Below are 21,042 nucleotides of genomic sequence, written 5' to 3'. Positions count from 1 at the left end.
CCAAAACCTATGATGCAGGATTCCCGCAGGAACCGTGCAGGTTTTTAGTGAGAGGAATGATTGCTCAAACCAAATCACTAATGCTCTAGGATTATCCCACCGCTCTGCCACCAATATGTGACGAACAGCCCACCGCTGTTCGTCTACTTACGGGCGACACTAACGGGGGTCCCGCTGCCACCAAAACGCGACGGACAGCGGACCCTGTGTCACCACTATGTCACAATCCCACCACTGACACGGGTGTATCAGCGGACGGAGGGACGTGACACAATGCCGGCACACGGCTATCACAGGCACCGTTAGGGCTTATCTTAGTTATCCCACCACCGGCACCATGTGACAAAAATATCCAGCAAGCTAATCTCGCTCTACAATTTGCCGCAGGGGGAGTTTAATTTGGATGCCCCACCACTGCTATCAATCTTCCAAGTACTGCGGGGATTTATGTATATCCTACTTTCTCAGTTCCACTTTGGAACTCGCAGCTCTCCGGCGCCCCCCTTACCCTCAGGTCAGTCAGGGAACTGCACCTAGGATAATTAGTCGCCGGACGGGCTGCCTGTTGTGAACCGGCAATTAGGCTTCTGCAGTAAGGGAATTATCAATGCTGTGGCTGAAGCCCCTTACTCAGCAATATAAGACCCTTCTAGACTGCCAGCAAGCCGCAATAGCCGTGCACAACGCGCTGCCACCAGTCACGGTTACTTAATTCACAGTGTTAAATTAAGAGGGTCCGTGGCAAACCCCTCGAATTGGTAGCGATTATCTAACAAAGGCGTATAGTTCGAGTCTTAGAGCATAGAGACAGATCTAAATAATTATTTCATTTATTTTCCGAAAGAGGACAGTGATTACAGATAAAAGTTGCTATAAAATTGAGACATAAAATATGTACAGTACAGGTATAAAATAAAAGTGGAGAAAACAAAGAGATTACACTCACAGTTCCATATTGTTCCTTAGGCAGACCATGTGGCTTTAAGGTGGGTGGAGGCGGAGCTGCACTTCTCCGCTCATCTGAGTTCTTGTCAGCACGGACTCTGCAGCTGTTCTGAGCTGGTTTGCCCAGGAAATGCCTTATAGACTTTCCTATGTGACATCACAGAGAGGTGCATTCTGGGTTGATCCCACCTCTCTTATCCAAGTTATGTTTTGGCTACAAAACTTAGATTAGCTATAACTTTATGGGAGAAGCTGGTATGGACTCATCAGTGGTATCATGTTTCCCAGCGTAATGAGCCCATCAAGAAAACATCAAACATCTATGCGATATGACCGTCCATTTGGGCGCAAATCCTATCTCATGTTCTGGACAGGGTAGAACTTCGAAACATACGCGGTCTCGAAGCTGGGACCGCTCAGGTTACAAAAATATGATTTTCATATCTCTAGGGTATTTGGTTCTTATGGTATAGTCTCTCATAGTTTTATTCGTTTCAAACAAAGAAGTTTTTCCCGCACTTTTTTCTTCTCTTTCAGCCGAGGCACATGAGAAGCCAAATGGGGTGACAGGAAATTGGTTTATGGCACTCGGGGGAAGGGAAGCTGCTGTAGTGTGCAATGTAACTGAGACACTGGCAGGCAGCTTCTCAAAGAAAATGGAGGGTTTGTTAGCACATTGCAACAGAAAACATATCTTGCAGACATTGTACATCACAGTAGCGGTCACTGTGTGTTCTCCCCAGGATGTGCATGAAGGTGTTTGAAGGCCATAGGAGTGCATGGCAGTCATGGGCGTAGTGGTGACTGCAATGCAGACTAGAAATAATAAAAATAAGTGTAGTCTTGGATATACTAGTGTGCAAGGCAGATTTAGGGAAAACCTGCTCTGGGATGATGTATTGTGAAACAGACTACAGGATGGTAGTCGTGCAGTTCATTTCATTCCAAGCTCGGGTTTTCCATGTGGCTGAAGGCCACAGGTTTCTTTGTTAAAAGCCCTGCAGTGAAGGGTTTGAGTGTGTCAGGGTCAGAGTCAGTGTCAGTCTGGTGTTTGGAGGAGGACAGAGCAGTCGGCTCTGCAGTGCACCACCTGTGGAAGGCAACACAGGCCAGTGGAGCCAAACAGCCAGGGGAGCTGAGATGCCTGGCATCCACAGCTTGCACAGCAGTGCAGTTGCCCATGGCAACTGATCAGAGGAAGACTAGTGTGTTTAGTGACCGTAAACTGGAGGATATCGTGGACTGTGTAACGCTATGAGTAGAACATTGACATGGTGGTGCAGTAGCCCATGGCAAGAGGTCAGAGGAGGACTAGCGAGTTAAGTGACTGTAAACTGAAGGATATTGTGTAATATAAAATGCTGTGATTAAAGAGACATTAACATAGTGGTGCAGTCGCTCACAGTAACTAGTCAGAGAAGGACTAGCATGTTTAGTGACTGTAATCAAGAGGATATGTGCCCGGCTGTGATTCGTAGGATATTGTGTGCTGTGTTTATGTGAACTGGACATTAATGCTATGCATTTATCTTAGTTGGAATTGGAAATTAATATTGTGTGAAAAAAACACATTAAAGAGACTTTTGCTTTGAACTTTGCTGGGTCACTGCCTCCTCACTGCATAAGTGTGCTACCGCTGCATCACAACAGGTTAACCAGAATCTTGAGACTTATCTTTAGGTGTTTGTGTCTGAGAATCAGGAGGATAAGGTTACCTACTTACCTCTAGCTGAATTCGTGGTAAATAACCGCTGTCATGAGTCTACCATTTTTCTGGGCATACGGGTTGCATCCTCAGTTTAGCTAATTTAATAGGAAGCGTTCTTCTGGAATACCTGAAGAGGAACAATTTTCATCATCAATTGCGTTGGTGTGGCAAGGGGTTCTTGATAATTTGAGCAAGATGGGATTCAAATATAAGAATGTGGCTGATTGGAGACAATTGCTGGGTCCAGACCTGTGTGTTGGTGACTTGATGTGGTTGTCCTCAAGGAACATTAAGTTGAAGGTTCCCTCTTGGAAACTGGGTCGCAGGTTCATCGGTCCTTATAAGATTGTGACCGTTGTCAATATTACTGCATTCCGCCTTGCTTTGCTGTCCACTTTTAGGATCTATAATGTTTTTCATCAATCTCTACTCAAAAAATACGTTGTGTCCTCAGAACCATCACTGCTACCACCATCTCCAGTCATTGAGGATGAAAATTTGGAATTTCTGATTGCTAAGATCATGGATTCTTGCTTAGTTTGTCGGTCGCTTCAGTATCTGGTGCACTGGAAGGGATACAGTGCTGAAGAGAGGATGTGGGTACCAGCATCTTACTTCCATGTGGCCAGGTTGAGCTGGTCTTTTCACGTGGCACACCCTGGTAAACCCAGTTTTGATGTTATGGAGGTCCCCCATAGAAGGGGTACTGTCATGGGTTTACAGCGACAGAGAGAAGCCAGAAGACCGCAGCGTCTGGTTCCTTCTACTCCTGCACTGGTTAGAGGCACTTCACCTTCATATTAAATGGTGTAAGTTTCTTTTAGCAGTGCAGTGGTTAATCTGCACAGTTGAGAGCTCATGGAAGCTGTCCTGCATTAAGGCTCTCAGCTATGCACTGTTAGCCACTCTCATCTCCTATATCAACTGGGTCCTGGCTGGCACTCATTGTCAGAGTAAGCTTTTGCTGCATGGTTGGTGGTTGGTGGTAGTTATTATTTAAGAGGGCTTTTGGTGGATTTATCTGTGACTGTTGCTAGGTTTTGAGTGAGTGATAATTCCCTTTCTTCACCTACTTTTGTTTAACCCCATCATCCACTTCCGATGCTTTACTGTGTTGTATGTGTGAGTATATTTGTATGTTTGGGATTTTCTGTTATCCCTGTTCGTATTACCTTGTTAGACTGGCTGGTGTATAATGGTACTACACTACTCCATTCTTCCCTGGGTGGCAGACGGGTACAGACTGAGGGCAGAGTAATGAGCCAAGGCAAGGTACATCGCCATGGTATCTTCAGCATCAGAAGTAATCCAGGGAACAGGGCGAGCTAGGGTGCCCCTGACATCAACCTCATCAAATACCTGTGAGATGAACTAGAAAGGAGATTGCAAGATAGGCCCTCTAGTCCAACATCAGTGTCTGACCTCATATAGCCCTGATGTTAACCTTATCAAACATTGTTCACATGAACTAGAACAGAGATTTTGAGCAAGGCCTTCTCATCCAACTTCAGCGTAAGACCACACAAATGCTCTTCTGGATGAATGTGCGAAAATTCCCACAGACGCCTCCAAAATCTTGTAAAAAGTCTCCTTAAAGAGTCTAAGCTGTTATAGCTGCAAAGTGGCTATTAATGCCTGTGGATTTAGAATGAGATGTCATAAAAGCTGTAGGTGTAATTTATAGGAGTTGCCATACTTTTGTCTATATGATGTAAAAAAAAAAAGCTTAATATTTACTTTCTGCTTTAATTATTTTTAATGCATTTGTTTCTCAATGAACGTGTTTACATGATGAGATGGGTATCTATATACATATATATATATATATATATATATATATATATATATATATACATATATATACACAGCTCTGGCAAAAATTAAGAGACCACTGCACAGTTTTATAAAAATCAGCTCCTCTACATGTCTGACAGCCATTCTATTCCAGTGTCAGTTGAATTCCAACCAGAGGACACCTCATTCTGCTTAATGTGCTTCTGATTTGGTGATCACCTGAATCAAATCTTATTTAATGAAGGAAAGAATAAAAAAAAACCCTGCTGTGGTGTTCACAAGCCTCTTGCAACAAGACAAGCTGGATGGCAAAACAAGTGCTAGTAGTATCCCAAAAGTAATAGGAATGAAAAAATAACTTTTAACCATGCCAAAGGAATTGAATAGAAAAGTCTTGAGTGAGGAAAAGAAGAACTCAAATCTGGCTCTAGCAGCAGAGGGATAGGGTGAGCGGCATTTTGCCTCCATCCTTAAAATTTCTAAGACGGCAGTCCATTACGACAAGGTCAAGCAGCAGACATTGGGGACAACAAAGCTACAGACCGGCAGAAAGCAAAAACGACTCTCCACTGACCGGGATGGCCATCATCTTATTCGAATGTCACTCAGCAACCGCAGGATGACATTAAGTGACCTACAAAAGGAATGGCAAATGGCAGTTAGGGTAAAGTGCATGGCAAGAACAGTTCAAAACAGACTCCTAGAGGCAAGGCTCAAGTCATGTAAAGCTAGAAAAAAGCCTTTCATTAATGAGAAAGAAAGGAGAGCCAGGCTGAAGTTTGCCAAAGACCATAAGGATTGGACCATAGAGGACTGGAGTAAGGTAATCTTCTCTTATGAGTCTAATTTTCAGCTTTGCCCAACACCTGGCCATCTAATGCTTAGACGGAGACCTGGAGAGGAGTACAAGCTACAGTGTCTTGCACCCACTGTGAAATTTGGTGGAGGATCGGTGATGATCTGGGAATGCTTCAGCAAGGCTGGAATTGGGCAGGTTAATCTTTGCAAAGGACTTATGAATCAAGCTGCATACAAGGTTATCCTGGAAAAACAGTTGATTCCTTCTGCTCAGGCAATGTTCCCCAACTCTGAGGACTGTTTTTTCCTGCAGGACAATACGCCATGCCGCACAGCTAGGTCAATCAATGTGTGGATGAAGGACCACCACATCAAATCCCTGTCATGAACAGCCCAATCTCCATCCTGAACCCCATTGAAAACCTCTGGAATGTAATCAATAGGAAGATGGATAGTCACAAGCCATCAAACAAAGAACTGCTGACATTTTGGTACCAGGAGTGGCGTAAGGTCACCAAAAAGCAGTGTGAAAGACTGGTGGAAAGTATGCCAAGACGCATGAAAGCTGTGAGTAAAAATAATGGTTATTTCACAAAATATTGATTTCTGAACTCTTCCTGAGTTAAAACATTAGTATTGTTGTTTCTCAATGATTATGAACTTGTTTTCTTTGCATTATTTGAGGTCTGCAAGCACTGCAGACATGATCCTCACCTATTGGCTAAAGAAATTAACAGCAGTACATGAATGCATAGCAAAGCAGATGAACCAACTGCTAGAAGCAGGCCACCACCCAGCTTGGCTAAAACAAGGGAGAACAGTGCTTATTATGAAGGATCCTCACAAAGGAAGAGTTCCATCCAACTACCACCCAATATCCTGCCTTACAACAACATGGAAACTCCTGTCAAGTATCATAGCCACCAAGCTACAGAACCATATGAACCACTACATGAATCCAGCTCAGAAAGGCATTAGGACCGACACCTCAGTCGCTCAAGACTCAAGATCCAGACAGACCAATCTCAGCACAGCCTGGATTGACTACAGGAAAGCCTATGACTCAATACCACACATATGGATTTGTGAATGCTTGGCTCTCTACAATGTCAACAGGAAATTAAGAACCTTCCTCAGAAACTCAATGGGGCAATGGAGAACAACATTGTAAGTCAACTCAGGACAACTAGCAGAAGTGGCCATCCAATGTGGCATAAACCAAGGTGATGCACTGTCTCCATTGCTGTTCTGCATAGGCTTGAACCCCCTCAGTCAGATATTTACAGAGTCTGGCTATGGATACAAGTTCAAGAGTGGAAGCACCATGAGCCACCTCCTCTACATGAATGAAATCAAGCTGTATGCGAAAAACAAACAAGACATCAATTCACTGATCCACCTGACAAGAATCTACAGTGAAGACATCCTGATTTCCTTCGGACTGCAGAAGTGCGGCCAGATGGTCATAAATAGAGGCAAGGTAGTTAAGACTGATGGATTGGAATTACCAGCGGTACACATAGCAGATTTACAGACATGTTAAAAGTACCTCGGCATCCCACTGTGATACGGTAACCATGATGAGGAGGCAAGGAACGCAGCAACATCCAAATACCATCAAAGGCTAAGACAGGTCCTGAAGAGCCAGCTCAATGGAAAGAATAAAATCCATGCCATCAATACATATGCCCTGCCAGTTATGAGATACCCTGCTGGCATAGTGTGCTGGCCAAAAGAAGAGTTGGAAGCTGCAGATGTGAAGACACAAAAGCTCTTCACAATGCATGGAGGGCTCCACCCTAAGTCTAGCACCCAAAGATTATATACCAACAGAAAGGAAAGTGGTCGAGGCTTGATAAGCATCCAAGCCACCATCACGGATGAAACAAGGAGTATCCAGGAACACATCAGAATAATGGCACCAAAAGATGGGATGCTGAGAGAAATCCTAAGGCAGCAACAACAACAAATCTGGAAGGAAGAACAGGAACATGAAGCGCCATGGCAAGACAAGTCGCAGCATGGGATGTACCGTCGACAGATAATGGAAGTGGCTGACATGGAGAAATCCTTCCAATGGCTGGAGAAAACTGGACTCTGAGACAGCACAGAGGCACTAATCATAGCGGCACAAGAGCAAGCACTAAGTAACAGATCCATAGAAGCAGACCCAAGGTGCAGACTATGCAAAGAAACCTCAGAAACCATCTATCACATAGTGGCAGGATGCAAAATGCAAGCAGGAACAGCGTATACTGAACATCACAAAAAAGCAGAGGGAATTGTATAAAGGAAAATCTGCACAGCATATGGGCTAAGTCCCCCTAAGTCCAGGTGAGAGACCCCAGAGAAAGTGGTGGAGAATGAAAGGGCAAAAATCCTGTGGGACTTCAAGATCCAGATGAATAAGCAGGTGTTGGCTAACCAACCATACATTGTGATAGTTGACAAGGATCAGAAGACAGCAATGATAGATGTGGCAGTGCCAAGTGACAGCAACATCAGAAAAAAAGGAATATGAGAAGCTGAAGAAATACCAGGGCCTCAAAGAATAACTGGAGAAGATGTGGAAGGTGAAGGCAACAGTGATTCCAGTGGTGATAGGAGCACTTGTAGCAGTGACGCATAAGTTGGAAGAATGGCTACAACAGATCCCAGGAGTAACATCTGAGCTCTCTGTCCAGAAAAGCCCAATGCTGGGAACAACTATGATCCTGTGCAGAACCCTCAAACTCCCAGGCCTCTGGTAGAGGACCCAAGAATGAGAAAGGACAACAAAGACCACTCCCAGTGGGGGGTGAGAAGGAAGTTTTTTTATTTTATTTTTTATATATAAATACTGTATTCTAGGCTATCTTAACTCTGTGGCAACGGGATGTGACCTAAACCATGACTGCATGGGTTGGCCTAAATCCTCATAAACTTGAAGGTAATACCTTAGTTTTACCAACAAACATTTGCTGCCACTCCACACCGGTGTCTATTTAGCCACAGCCTTATATGCGATGTCCTGTTTCCAGCTGAGAAGTACAACTGTATGCCATCTGGGACGGTGAGATATATACAGCTGCACAGATCTGTGGTGCTTCACTACAATGTATCTGTGTGGCATTACACTGCAATGTATTCAGGTGGCACGTCATTACAATGTATCTGTGTGGAACTTCATTACAATATATCTGTGTGGCACTTCACTACAATGTAAGCAGTGTATCCATGTGGCACATCACTGCAATGTATCCGTGTGGCACTTCATTACAATGTATCCGTGTGGCACCTCACTACAGTGTATCTGTGTGGCACCTCATTACAATGTATTCATGTGGAAAGAAAACAAAACTGAGCCGGAGTATTACTTGTAAAGGCATGTTCACACTGGCCATAGAAACAAGCCAAACAAAAAAAAGACAATGTGTTCATATACCCTGTATCAATGCGGCTCTTAACTACAGTGAATCCGTGTGGCACTTCAGTACAATGTATCCATGTGGCTCTTGACTATAGTGTATCCATATGGCATGTCACTACAATGTATCTGTGTGGCACTTCACTACAATGTATCTGTGTGGCCCCTGACTACAGTGTATCCATGTGGAACTTCACTACAATGAATCTGTGTGGCATTTCACTACAATGTATCCATGTGGAATGTCACTACAGTGTATCCGTGTGGCCCCTCACAAAAGTGTATCCATGTGGCACTTCACTAAGTATCCATGTGGCTTTTCACTACAATGTATCCATGTGGAATGTCACTACAGTGTATCCGTGTGGCCCCTCACAACAGTGTATCCATGTGGCACTTCACTACAAAGTATCTGTGTGGCCTCTGACTACAGTGTATCCATGTGGCACTTCACTACAATGCATCCATGTGGCACTTCACTACAATGTATCCATGTGGCACTTCACTACAATGTATCCATGTGAAATGTCACTACAATGTATCCGTGTGGCAGTTCACTACAATATATCCATGTGGCACTTCAGTACAGTGTATCAGTGAGACACATCACTACCATGTATCAGTGTGGCACTTCACTACAGTGTATTCATGTGGCACTTCACTACAGTTTCCTTTCCATGTGGCACTTCAGTACAGTGTATCCATGTGGCACTTCAATGCAGTGTATCTGTGTGGCACTTCACGACAGTGTATCTGTGTGACACGTCACTACAGTACATTCGTGTGCAGTTCACTACACTATATCCGTGTGGCACGTCACTACATTATATCCGTGTGACACTTCACTACAATGTATCCGTGTGGCAGTTCACTACAATATATCCATGTGGCACTTCAGTACAGTGTATCAGTGAGACACATCACTACCATGTATCAGTGTGGCACTTCACTACAGTGTATTCATGTGGCACTTCACTACAGTTTCCTTTCCATGTGGCACTTCAGTAGAGTGTATCCATGTGGCACTTCAATGCAGTGTATCTGTGTGGCACTTCACTACAGTGTATCTGTGTGACACATCACTACAGTACATTCGTGTGGCAGTTCACTACAATATATCCGTGTGGCACGTCACTACATTATATCCGTGTGACACTTCACTACAATGTATCCATGTGAAATGTCACTACAATGTATCCGTGTGGCAGTTCACTACAATATATCCATGTGGCACTTCAGTACAGTGTATCCAAGAGACACATCACTACCATGTATCAGTGTGGCACTTCACTACAGTGTATTCATGTGGCACTTCACTACAGTTTCCTATCTGTGTGGCACTTCACTACAATATATCCATGTGGCACTTCAGTACAGTGTATCCATGTGGCACTTCAATACAGTGTATCTGTGTGGCACTTCAGTACAGTGTATCCATGTGACACTTCAATACAGTGTATCTGTGTGGCACTTCACTACAGTGTATCTGTGTGGCACTTCACTACAGTGTATCTGTGTGGCACTTCACTACAGTACATTCGTGTGGCAGTTCACTACAATATATCTGTGTAGCACGTCACTACATTATATCCGTGTGACACTTGTATACCTGTATAGCTCAAAAAAAATCTTGAAAATGGGAAGGAACTAAAAGTTGCAGAACGTGCTATTTATACAGCCATAACATATTTTTTATATAAAATTGGAAAGCCTCTTTAAGAAAGTATTGTCTGCCCAATTGTTCAATAATGACTGTATGGTCATAGGGAAATAAAAAGTAAGCACAAAGTGATCTATTAGTAAACCACCTTGCCATGTATCTTTATCGTGTGATTTTATAAAGACACACCGTCTCCTAGCACCACCAACAGTTGGCACTACCCGCTCAGTATTTTGACACCTACTGTAAGTCCCTAAAGATGAAATAGAGGTGTGTACTGAAAAGTGCCATCTGCCCCAATATCAGCAAGAAGCAAATATACAATGAAAGAGTGAAGCAGTGAGTGACTGTAGCATGAAGCATTGGCACAGTGTCACCTTGCATCCTTGCTTTGTGACCTCACAAGCAGGTGACACTGATGTCAGGTAGCAGAGAAACTTCCTGGCTCCCCCCAACACCACCTCCTCCATCCCTCCCAGCGCCCACACTAAATAATTCATGGTTAATAAATACTAGATTGCCAAGGGAGGAGGAAAGGGAAGAAGAAACATTTGGAGCATTGATCCAGAACTGATACAACTTATTGCTATAGTAAAAAGTCTGAGGAAGTAGTAAGGAAGCCTGGGATCCTGTCAGTGGCTTTATAACTAGATCCTTTTATATAGTAAAGGAGCAATAGTCTCTGGTGCACGAACCAGGAGCTGTGTCCATGTCACTACCCCCAGCCCTGCCCAAGACACTCCTTCCTAGCAATGTAACTCAAGGAGGGAGGGAATAGTGAAGGGGGAGGCAGACTCATGTCACTATTAAATGTGAAAGCACAGGAGTCTCAATAGCAAAGCTGTAGTGTGCAGCTTTCCCAGGGCTGTGCTCCCTTTCCTATACACCCTAATGCTTCCCTCTCTGTGTCTCCTCACCCTGCTGTACTACTCCTTTTCCTAGTATCCCAAGTGTCCGAGTCACTGACCACCGCATACAGGACTGTAGGATATCAGTGGGCTTCCCTTACCAACTCTGTAGCAGCTGGTCCTGCTTGCTCTTCTTCTGAAGCTACTTCCATGAACAACACTGTCTAAACCTTTTACACAGCTTCATTACTATTCCCTTATTACTTCCATCACTCGACTTGGAGATACAAGTGAATGTGAGGAGAGCAGCAGCTTGTAGGATTGTGGTGACACCATACCAACGTCAAGGTAAGGGTAGACCTTTTAACCATTCATGGAAAAAAGTTGTCTCCATCCTTCGGCTCGTTAGATGTTGAAAAATTACAATTCCCAACACGACTTGAAAGTTTTGCTGGTATGCTAGAAGTGGAAGTTTGCAACATCTGGAGAGCCGCAGAATGGAGACAACTACTATCTTGCGGACAGCAGGTTGGTACGTTTTAGTCGTGGTTGCTCCTTACGAGAGTGAAAAGTGGTATGAAAGTTTGTGAAGAGTGATATAGTGCACCTTACACATGTGTCAAATTTGTGTTCCCATAGCCGATCCAATATTTCTATTAATGTGCATCACGCAACTTGCATCATTGCCATCCGTCCTTAAGTTCTCGGACAATCCGCAAGTAGGGGGCACTTTTTTCCAATGTTCGTGAAAAAAAAAAAAACTTAAGCATCTTTTTCTTTTTTGGAAGCTGAAGCAGAGTTGCCAACTTAACTTTTTTTTTTTTTTTTCAGGACGGCTTATCAAAAAAATCATGGACAGACTGTATTTTTTACGGACGCATTGAAAAACCGTAATAAATCACTATGATTATAAGTGATCCATGTCTACAGCCCATGATTCAGATATGAAGACACCAGCTGCATTCATTATAAACTGTAAAATAATGATGATTACAGTCAAAATAATCTGTATAAGCTTCTCCAGCTTTAAAAAAAAAAATCATGGGCGCCTTTAATTTATGGCACGGACAGGGCAAAAAAGTGCCCTATTTTTACGGACTCTCCTGGAATTTAGGTCCGGTTGGCAATCTGGATCTAGAGGAACATGTTCATATTCTTGTGATTGTAGTTACTACCATTATACAGTGAGCACTGCCAATGCAAGCAGGAATTTGGGGAAGTTGTTCAGATAAAAAGAAATAAACAAGTTGACAACTCTGAACAGAAAGATATACAGTATTTTTTATATAAAATAGCTGATTATCTCATGGGCTGATCAATGTGACAGCATTCACGGGCTATCTTTATTGTGACTGATAGACGTATTGACCAGCCGGGCTGTCAGTACAAAGCACCAGCCATGCACCCTCCTCCTGGCACAGAGAATGCAACCAGAGACCATGTGCAGCTTCTAAATGACATTCGAAACATGAGTGCTTAAAGATCATGTGTAGCGTAATACAGCTTTAGGGATCATGTGCAATACACTGCTACCTAGCTCTAATGCCCTGTAAGGCTTTTTTAATATCAAAATAATACAAGATCAACATAGCACCACCAGCAGACACAGCAAAACAACAGACATTGGGCTTCCCCTCCTGAGGAAGTGGTTAAAAGATGGCTTGGTCACGTTTTTAGACGACATGAGAAATGCACAGGCGACCTACACAGCAATCCTATAGGTTAGAAGAAAAGGCATTTAAAAGGCATACAAAGGTCATGTGCGAGTTACCATAAGACTGATGACTTCTGGTAATAAAAGGCTTCATTATACTGTATGTGCACAGAGACTATATAAAAGCAGAGAACAGCTTCTCAGAGATCACATGTAGTACAAGTCCTGAGCTCAGAGTTCACTTAGTGCTACATTTCTCAGAGGTCAAAGCTGTTCCATAAACTAGAAAAAGTTCCAATGTGCCTCACAATTTCTTAGAAGCTGCCAACCACACCAAGTTTTTTATTGTATTACGGTTGTCTCATTGGAGACTATTGGTTTTGCAGAAAACATCGATTATCCGTCCATTTATTATGTGGGAAATGTTCAATCAGTGGTGTCCAACCCTTCGGCCCATCCACAATCGCTGTATAGCTAGACAACTGATCCATGCAAATTTCTCAACATGAGGACTTCTTAGTTTTAGTTAGAGATGGGTCCCGTAGTCCAATTTCCAACTATCTAACACATATTAGGAGTTCAACCCTTTGGCCCTTCCACAATCGCTATATAGATAGGTGGCTGACCCATACAAACTTCTCAGCATGGGGACCTCTAAGTTTATTTGCAGATGATCCAAGTAGTCAAACCTACAGCTATCTACAATGCACAGGGTGCCAACCCTTTGTCCCTTACACAGTTGCTACGCTATATAGCTAGGCGGCTGCTTAATAGAGGTTTCTCACCATTGGGACTTCTTAGTTTTAGTTGCAGATGTCCTAGCAGTCAAACTTCCAATTATCTGACATATGTCACCTATGTATGTAATGGATAGTCTATATGTATATATATATATATATATATATATATATATATATATATATATGTTTTTGGCTGAAATACCCTTTAATAGGTAAGCCAGTGATTTATTCATAAAGGTTCACACATCGGTCAAGCTGGACCAAAGTGGTCACTCCACACCTGTGTTATAGAAGTGTCCTTCAGCAGTTTCACCGCCACACACATGACAGACTGCAGGTCATTTCAGTATGTATAAGTGACAATTGTGGTAAATGCCATCAGTTTAGACTCACACAAGCCTAGTGATGCCCGATACAATTTATATAAATAGCACTGAATGGTGGGTCTACAACTATCAACTTACGCTTTAGTCCTATCTCCAGAGATTTATTACAGTTTTCCCTATGACTTATCCATTGTATGGATTGCTGGTAATAATCCTGTCCCAAAGACTACGCAAAATTACAATAGAAATCTGACTACTGCTATCACACTCATACATAGTGACACTATGGACGTCAGCGGCAGATCAGGACTTAATCCTTATGTAGATAGAGAGTAATATTCTGTATCAGTGGTTTTAAAGTACAGGCAGTGACGGCATCCTGGAAATTGTAATTCTTGCCTGTCACTGGTATTGGTTTATGTTACTGGAAAAAAACTTTCCTGATAACTTTCCATATGATATTTCTTCCGTAGGATCTGTACACACAATAGTTTTTTAAGCAGAATCAGCCCTAAATCTGCCTGAAAAAGCACTGCAAAAGCGCTGCAAAAAATGACATAATGCACAGCAATGTGAAAGTGACATTGCTGTGCACATATTCCATCTTACGGCACTTCTTTTAGCTTCTTCAGGGTTTGGAAATCTTCAAGAGGTTAACCGAAGTAACGTGTTCATTCTTATATATGCTTGAAAATAAAGAACAATGACAGTGACAGATCCACTACAAAAATACAAAATACTTCAGGAAAATGATTGTCCTGTGCACATTCCCTAAGGGCTTTTTTTTGTTTGTAAAAATTGCTGCGTTTTACAGATTCACCATGTGTGAGACTTCTGAAATCTCGTGCACGTGCTGCTTTTTTATCCTCGTACTTTTGAACAATCCATGAGAACATGTCAATTCAGTATTTTTGTAGCGTTTTTCACTCAAATGAATGCATCAAAAGGCGCACGTATTGCACACTGCGTTTTTCCAGAAAAGTTTTTAGTGCAGAAACATCTGCTTCAGTTTCACGACTGCATATAACCTTAAGGCCACGTGCACACGTTCAGTATTTGGTGAGTTTTTTTACCTCAGGATTTGTAAGGCCACGTTCACATGTTCAGTATTTGGTCAGTATTTTACCTCAGTACTTGTAAGGCTACATTGACGCGTTCAGTATTTGGTCAGTATGTTACCTCAGTATTTGTAAGGCCACGTTCACAAGTTCAGTATTTGGTCATATGTTACCTCAGTATTTGTAAGGCTACATTCACATGTTCAGTATTTGGTCAGTATTTTACCTCAGTATTTGTAAGGCTACAGTCACACGTTCAGTATTTGGTCAGTATTTTACCTCAGTATTTGTAAGGCTACGTTCACAAGTTCAGTATTTGGTCAGTATTTTACCTCAGGATTTGTAAGGTTACAGTCACACGTTCAGTATTTGGTCAGTATTTTACCTCAGTATTTGTAAGGCTACATTCACAAGTTCAGTATTTGGTCAGTATTTTACCTCAGTATTTGTAAGGCTACGTTCACAAGTTCAGTATTTGGTCAGTATTTTACCTCAGGATTTGTAAGGTTACAGTCACACGTTCAGTATTTGGTTAGTATTTTATCCCAATATTTGTAAGGCCACGTTCACAAGTTCAGTATTTGGTCAGTATTTTACCTCAGGATTTGTAAGGCCACGTTCACAAGTTCAGTATTTGGTCAGTATTTTACCTCAGGATTTGTAAGGTTAGGCCGGGGTCACACTAACCTGCGCAAAATACGGTCAGTATTTTACATGCGTAATACGGATGAATGGCCCCTAAACAGTGCTCCGTATGTCATCCGTAATCAAGGTGTGGTCGCGTATTTTGTGCTTGTCAGCATCCGTATGTAATCCGTATGGCATCCGTATGGCGAGATTTTCTCGTCACCTTGCAAAATGGACATATAATGGAGCCCTATGACAGGTTTTATAACACAAACCAAAGAATAGATATAGACACATAGAATGCATATATATATATATATATATATGTATTCTAGGTGTCTATATCTATTCTTTCGTTTCTTTATTAAACCTGTCAGTGTGAGTTTACTGTAAAGCGCACTGAATTGCTGGCTTTGCTAAAAGACACCTGGTGCGTATTTCTCGCAAGTCACGCGTGTGGTCCGTGTGTAATCCGTATTTTTTGCGCACCCATAGACTTGCACTGGCGTATTACGGGCATAGTACACTGACAATCCCAGCATGCTGCGATTGGCTCGGACCGTAGAATACAGACGAGAAATATACGGCTGTTGGGAGCTGCCCCATAGAGAATCATTGGTCCGTGTGTAATGCGTGCTTTTAACGCCTCTCACTCGTCCGTATTCCTCGCCAGTGTGACCCTGGCCTCACAGTCACAAGTTCAGTATTTGGTCAGTATTTTACCTCAGTATTTGTAAGCCCAAACCTGGAGTGGGTGATAAATCCAGAAGTGGTGACGTGTTTCTATCATACTTTTCCTCTGATTGTTCCACTCCTGGTTTTGGCTTACAAATACTGAGGTGAAATACTGACCAAATACTCAACATCTCCCCGTGGACTAATAGTGAAATAGTCAAGTTCTCACTGTCCTGTTTTCCAGCTATCTTCACCAGCTGGTCAATATCCTTAGCTACTTTCAGGATAGGCGTGAGCCTTTAGCTTCTTGTGATCTATCAATTACGTGGAAGCTAAAAGGTCTGTTGTACATCCTGTTAATGAATCTAGGCTGATATAATTAGCAAAAGCACCACAAATGTAATTCATAAAGGGGGATCTGGTGTTGGTGCAGTCATATCTGTAAGAACCCTTCCATGCCAGTCATATGAAAAACCCTTTAGGTGACCAAAACGATCTTCCCAGATTGACTCTTCTGATTAGGATAATGTATAAGGGTCCTTTATAATCTTCCTACATCAGCAGTAAATCAGAGCTCATTCATGTAATGCAATATTCATGAGGGTTCTGTGCCAGTATTCAGAATTAACCCTTTATATTTTTGACACCATCAACTATAGACAAGCGAATGATCACTGATCATTCACTCGCTAACAATGATTGGGATCATGGTCGATTATTCAAGAGATCTTCGTCTGGAGTAAAAGGCCATTAAGATTGTAGATTTGCAGATCCCAATCAAAAATGGCAAGTACATCCAAAAATATCAGACAGGAAAATCTGGTCCCATCCATAGTCAGATTAACGTCAAAGTGAACTGTCCCAGTCATTATGGCTGGGAATGAGTGGCACTAGAAGAAATATACCTGGATATTTTGAATGACCCGTTTCATAATCATGGATTTTAGGATCTTTCACTAGTCAGATAAGCATAATATTAGATATATGTAGAAGAATTTTATCTTTACTAAAGTGGCTTTTCATGACTAAATGGCCCCTAGACTGAAGAGCAGGCACTGCCAGACTATGTGGCAGCTATCACCTTGAAGAATGGTATGGACTACAAGTTATGTTTTTAGGTATTGGGCACTAGAGCCTCTGATAACGAAGGACGCTATGTGTGATGATTTGTTAGAGATCACACGGCCCAGGATATATTTTTTGCACTGTGATGTATTTTACGGTGTGGGAAAATAATATAAGCTAGTTTTCAGGCCAATTCATTGTGTTGGAGTGAAAGTCCTTTGTATGCCAACCATCCACTCCAGCCAGAAGTTGGCGATCTCTAGATCTAATTGAACTAAGATCTCACTATATTTGTGGTATATATGTATCTATAGTACATATAGTTACTTTATGTATCTTATCAGATAACAGAGTTACTATACTGTGTGTGTCCGCAGGTGAGAGGCCTGATTTCTATCAGGATCCCATAAGCTGGTTGGCGGGTGATGCCTATGAATGTGATGTGAGGCTGAGGAGTCCCTATCAGTTACACCACTGAAATCCATATGGTGTGTCCCCGTCACTAAGGAATACTTGATCTCAGTGACACAAGCCTGTCCCTGTGTGAAAGACTTACCAACTTTGCTTTATTTAGTCTCTTCTTCACTTTGGCTGAAATAGAAGATGCTAATCAAGGCCTTTTTATATGGAAAGATTTCAACCAGATAGCACTCAGGTCCGTACTGAGTTCCTAGAGAGTCAACCCTGGTTTATTAATAGCGTGTGCATTTACTACATTACTATAATGTACGTTTAGACACTGTGGCACAATCTAATCCATACCATACATGATAAGGAAATCCAAGGCCCTCTGTGTAACCTACGTATACATGTTGGAATACAGATGTAAAACCTGAGAAGGACGACGTGGCCAGTAATCTCTGACATATCATGTAGAGACATATTCTACACCCGTAATAAAGAAAGTATGCGTTGAATTCTTGATCTGAAAAGAACGGTTCCTCTAGATAGTCTTCAGTTGGCATCCGGTCATGGCAACTGACGAGCAACATTTGTAGTATACTTAGGTTATAGCTGGATTAAAAACACATGTGAAGGTGTATGGGCTGAAAAACTATTTACAAACTAGTTATCACCTATAGAGTCTTGAAAAAACCTTATCCCCTTTTACTCCAAAAGAACATAGTAAACCAACCAGGGTTGGACTTTGGCCACCATTTACCTTACAACTGGACCAGCTGCCCATACATATAAATACATACAACCAGCACTTCTCCTGAATGTGTGTGACAACTAAAGGTCCATTTAAAAAGACCGACCATAAATCACAAAAATACAATAAAGGGCATGTCACACTAAGAGATATCGCTAGCAATATCGCTATAACTTGTGACGTTATAGCGATATTGCTAGCGATATCGCTGTGTCTGATACTTACCTCCGACCCGCTCCCCCGCTGGTTATCGCTGATCGCGCGAGAACGTTCAGGACTGTTTCTCGTCGTCAGCTTCCTGCGGAGCTTCCTGTGGAGAGACGAGAGACGAGCGTGGAGCCGGGCGGGAGGACGCAGGATCGCCTTGTGTGACAGGTAAGTAGCGACCCCCGTCCCCAGCGATGTCGCTGGTGAGATCTGCCTGTGTGGCAGCTCACTAGCGACCACTTAGCGATGTACCAGCGATCCTGACCGCGTCATATCGCTAGTCGGGATCGCTGGTACATCGCTAAGTGTGACAGTACCCTAAGACTGTCGAATGGCAAACTTTTACCGATTGGCGGTCATTAGAATGCCAGTTTAAACAGGCAGACCAAAGGTCACTGATGCGCAGTGAGCAATCTATGCAAGACTGCTCACTGTGCCTTAAGGGCATGTCACACTAAGAGATATCGCTAGCAATATCGCTATAACTAGTGACGTTATAGCGATATTGCTAGCGATATCGCTGTGTCAGATACTTACCTCCGACCCGCTCCCCCGCTGGTTATCGCTGATCGCGCGAGAACGTTCAGGACTGTTTCTCGTTGTCAGCTTCCTGCGGCTCTTCCTGTGGAGAGACGAGCGACGAGCGTGGAGCCGGGCGGGAGGACGCAGGATCGCCTGGTGTGACAGGTCAGTAGCAACCCCCGTCCCCAGCGATGTCGCTGGTGAAATCTGCCTGTGTGGCAGCTCACTAGTGACCACTTAGCGATGTACCAGCGATCCTGACCGCGTCATTTCGCTAGTCGGGATTGCTGGTACATCGTTAAGTGTGACAGTATCCTAAGACTGTCGAATGGCAAACTTTTACGTTCTTCTGATCGCCCGGTATTGCATTTTATTGCAATATTGCAGCGACCAAAAACACGTAATTTTGGCATTTTGATTTTTTTTCTCGCTACGCCGTTTACCGATTGGATTAATTATTTTTATATATTGATAGATCAGATGATTCTGAACGCAGCAATACCAAAAATGTGTATATTTGATATTTTTTATTGTTTTATTTTGAATGGGGTGAAAGGGGGGGGTGATTTGAACTTTTCTATTTTTCTATTTTTTTAATATTTTTTAAAAACTTTTTTCTTACTTTTTTACTTGCTTCAGTAGTCTCTATGGGAGACTAGAAGCTGCAGTTGTCCAGTCCCAGATGTGCTTACTTGCTATGAGCGCCGACCAACAGGCGGTGCTCATAGCGATCCAGCAATGACAACCATAGCTTTAAAAACAATATGGCAGATTAAAAAAACATACAACGGAATACTCAGAAGAGAGCAGTAGAAATAAAATAAGAAAAAATAAGAGCAAAAACTGGCCACTTTTGGTACCAGGTCCTCATTAAGTACTGTTTGCCATGGGGACTCCTACAACAGTTTTTGTGCTGGTTTCACTGGGCCCACTGTCAACTATTATGTAGAGGGAACTGCTTTAATTCAGTATGTAGGCATCTCCTGGCTTCATTCTGTCAAGTTCTACACCAATTGTATGAGTGCCTGAATGATGTTGTGCATGAACCTTCCAGAAATACACACTTTCCATTGTTTTCTCTGATAGCAAATAATGGAGAATTTTTCCATACAGGTGTCCAGGCTTAACATGACATCACTTCATGTCGGAGCAGAAGGGAGGCAAGCCAGGAGAACTCCTGAAATTGGGTAAGACTTTGGGTGTGTAGACCACCGAACTAAAAACACAACTCAATGTATGAATAAACATAGCAAACTGTCAGAGAAGTTAGTCGTCAGATTTAGAGGACGGTATAGTCCCAAACCTGGCAGTGCATTAGTGACAGGCATTCCTGGAGATATTGCATTTCAGTCCTATTGAAATCAGTTGTCATTGTACATACTGGGCCAGTTCCAGCTCCATCTGGAAAGCAAAAGGCTTATCTGATATTTTATTCAGCTTATGAAGTGGAAATTTCATTGCTTAATAAATGTTTGAAGTCTGGTTGCATAATATCCTGAATCATAAGATGTATGCGGAGTAGTGACCTGAGTAAAAGTGTCAGATTGGATTGTGTTATTGTATCCAGTGTAATAGGCTGCATTATCCCATGAGAACATTTACTTTCTGTGAGGTCTAGGTCAGTTCTGGGGCCAAGGGAGATTAGTTTTTGATCATTAAAATCTCTTTATGGCTTAAAGGTGTACTGTCTGCTGATGCCAATTACTGGCTGATAAATCCTCTTTCCTCTAGAATTGTAATATCTAATATGTAAAATCTAATATTCGTTTTTGCATGAAAATGATTTTAAAATAAAATGTTCTATCTATCGTCTTGACTCCTTTTTGTAGTAACCTCCCCCATTCTTGCCCCTAACA

At 42.5% G+C, this 21,042-nt stretch overlaps 1 protein-coding gene across 5 annotated transcripts in view; it reads left to right on the top strand.

Annotated features, from left to right (window-relative positions):
* Positions 1-11,105: 11,105 nt before the first annotated feature.
* The window catches only part of SLC4A4 (solute carrier family 4 member 4), a 395,294-nt gene continuing 385,357 nt past the window's right edge, over positions 11,106-21,042 (top strand). For all 5 annotated transcript variants that reach the window (XM_073590565.1, XM_073590581.1, XM_073590547.1 and 2 more), the window contains exons 1-2: positions 11,106-11,507; positions 20,300-20,373. In XM_073590565.1, coding sequence (XP_073446666.1) covers positions 20,315-20,373 — 59 coding nt within the window. In that variant the 5' untranslated portion in view covers positions 11,106-11,507; positions 20,300-20,314. The remainder of the gene's footprint in view (positions 11,508-20,299; positions 20,374-21,042) is intronic.

The sequence above is a fragment of the Dendrobates tinctorius genome, unplaced genomic scaffold (assembly GCF_039654945.1).
Source record: "Dendrobates tinctorius isolate UK_male_01 unplaced genomic scaffold, ASM3965494v1 ptg000011l, whole genome shotgun sequence".
Lineage (NCBI taxonomy): Eukaryota > Metazoa > Chordata > Amphibia > Anura > Dendrobatidae > Dendrobates > Dendrobates tinctorius.
Note: the sequence above shows the minus strand (reverse complement) of the source record. Positions and strands in the feature narration are given on the sequence as shown.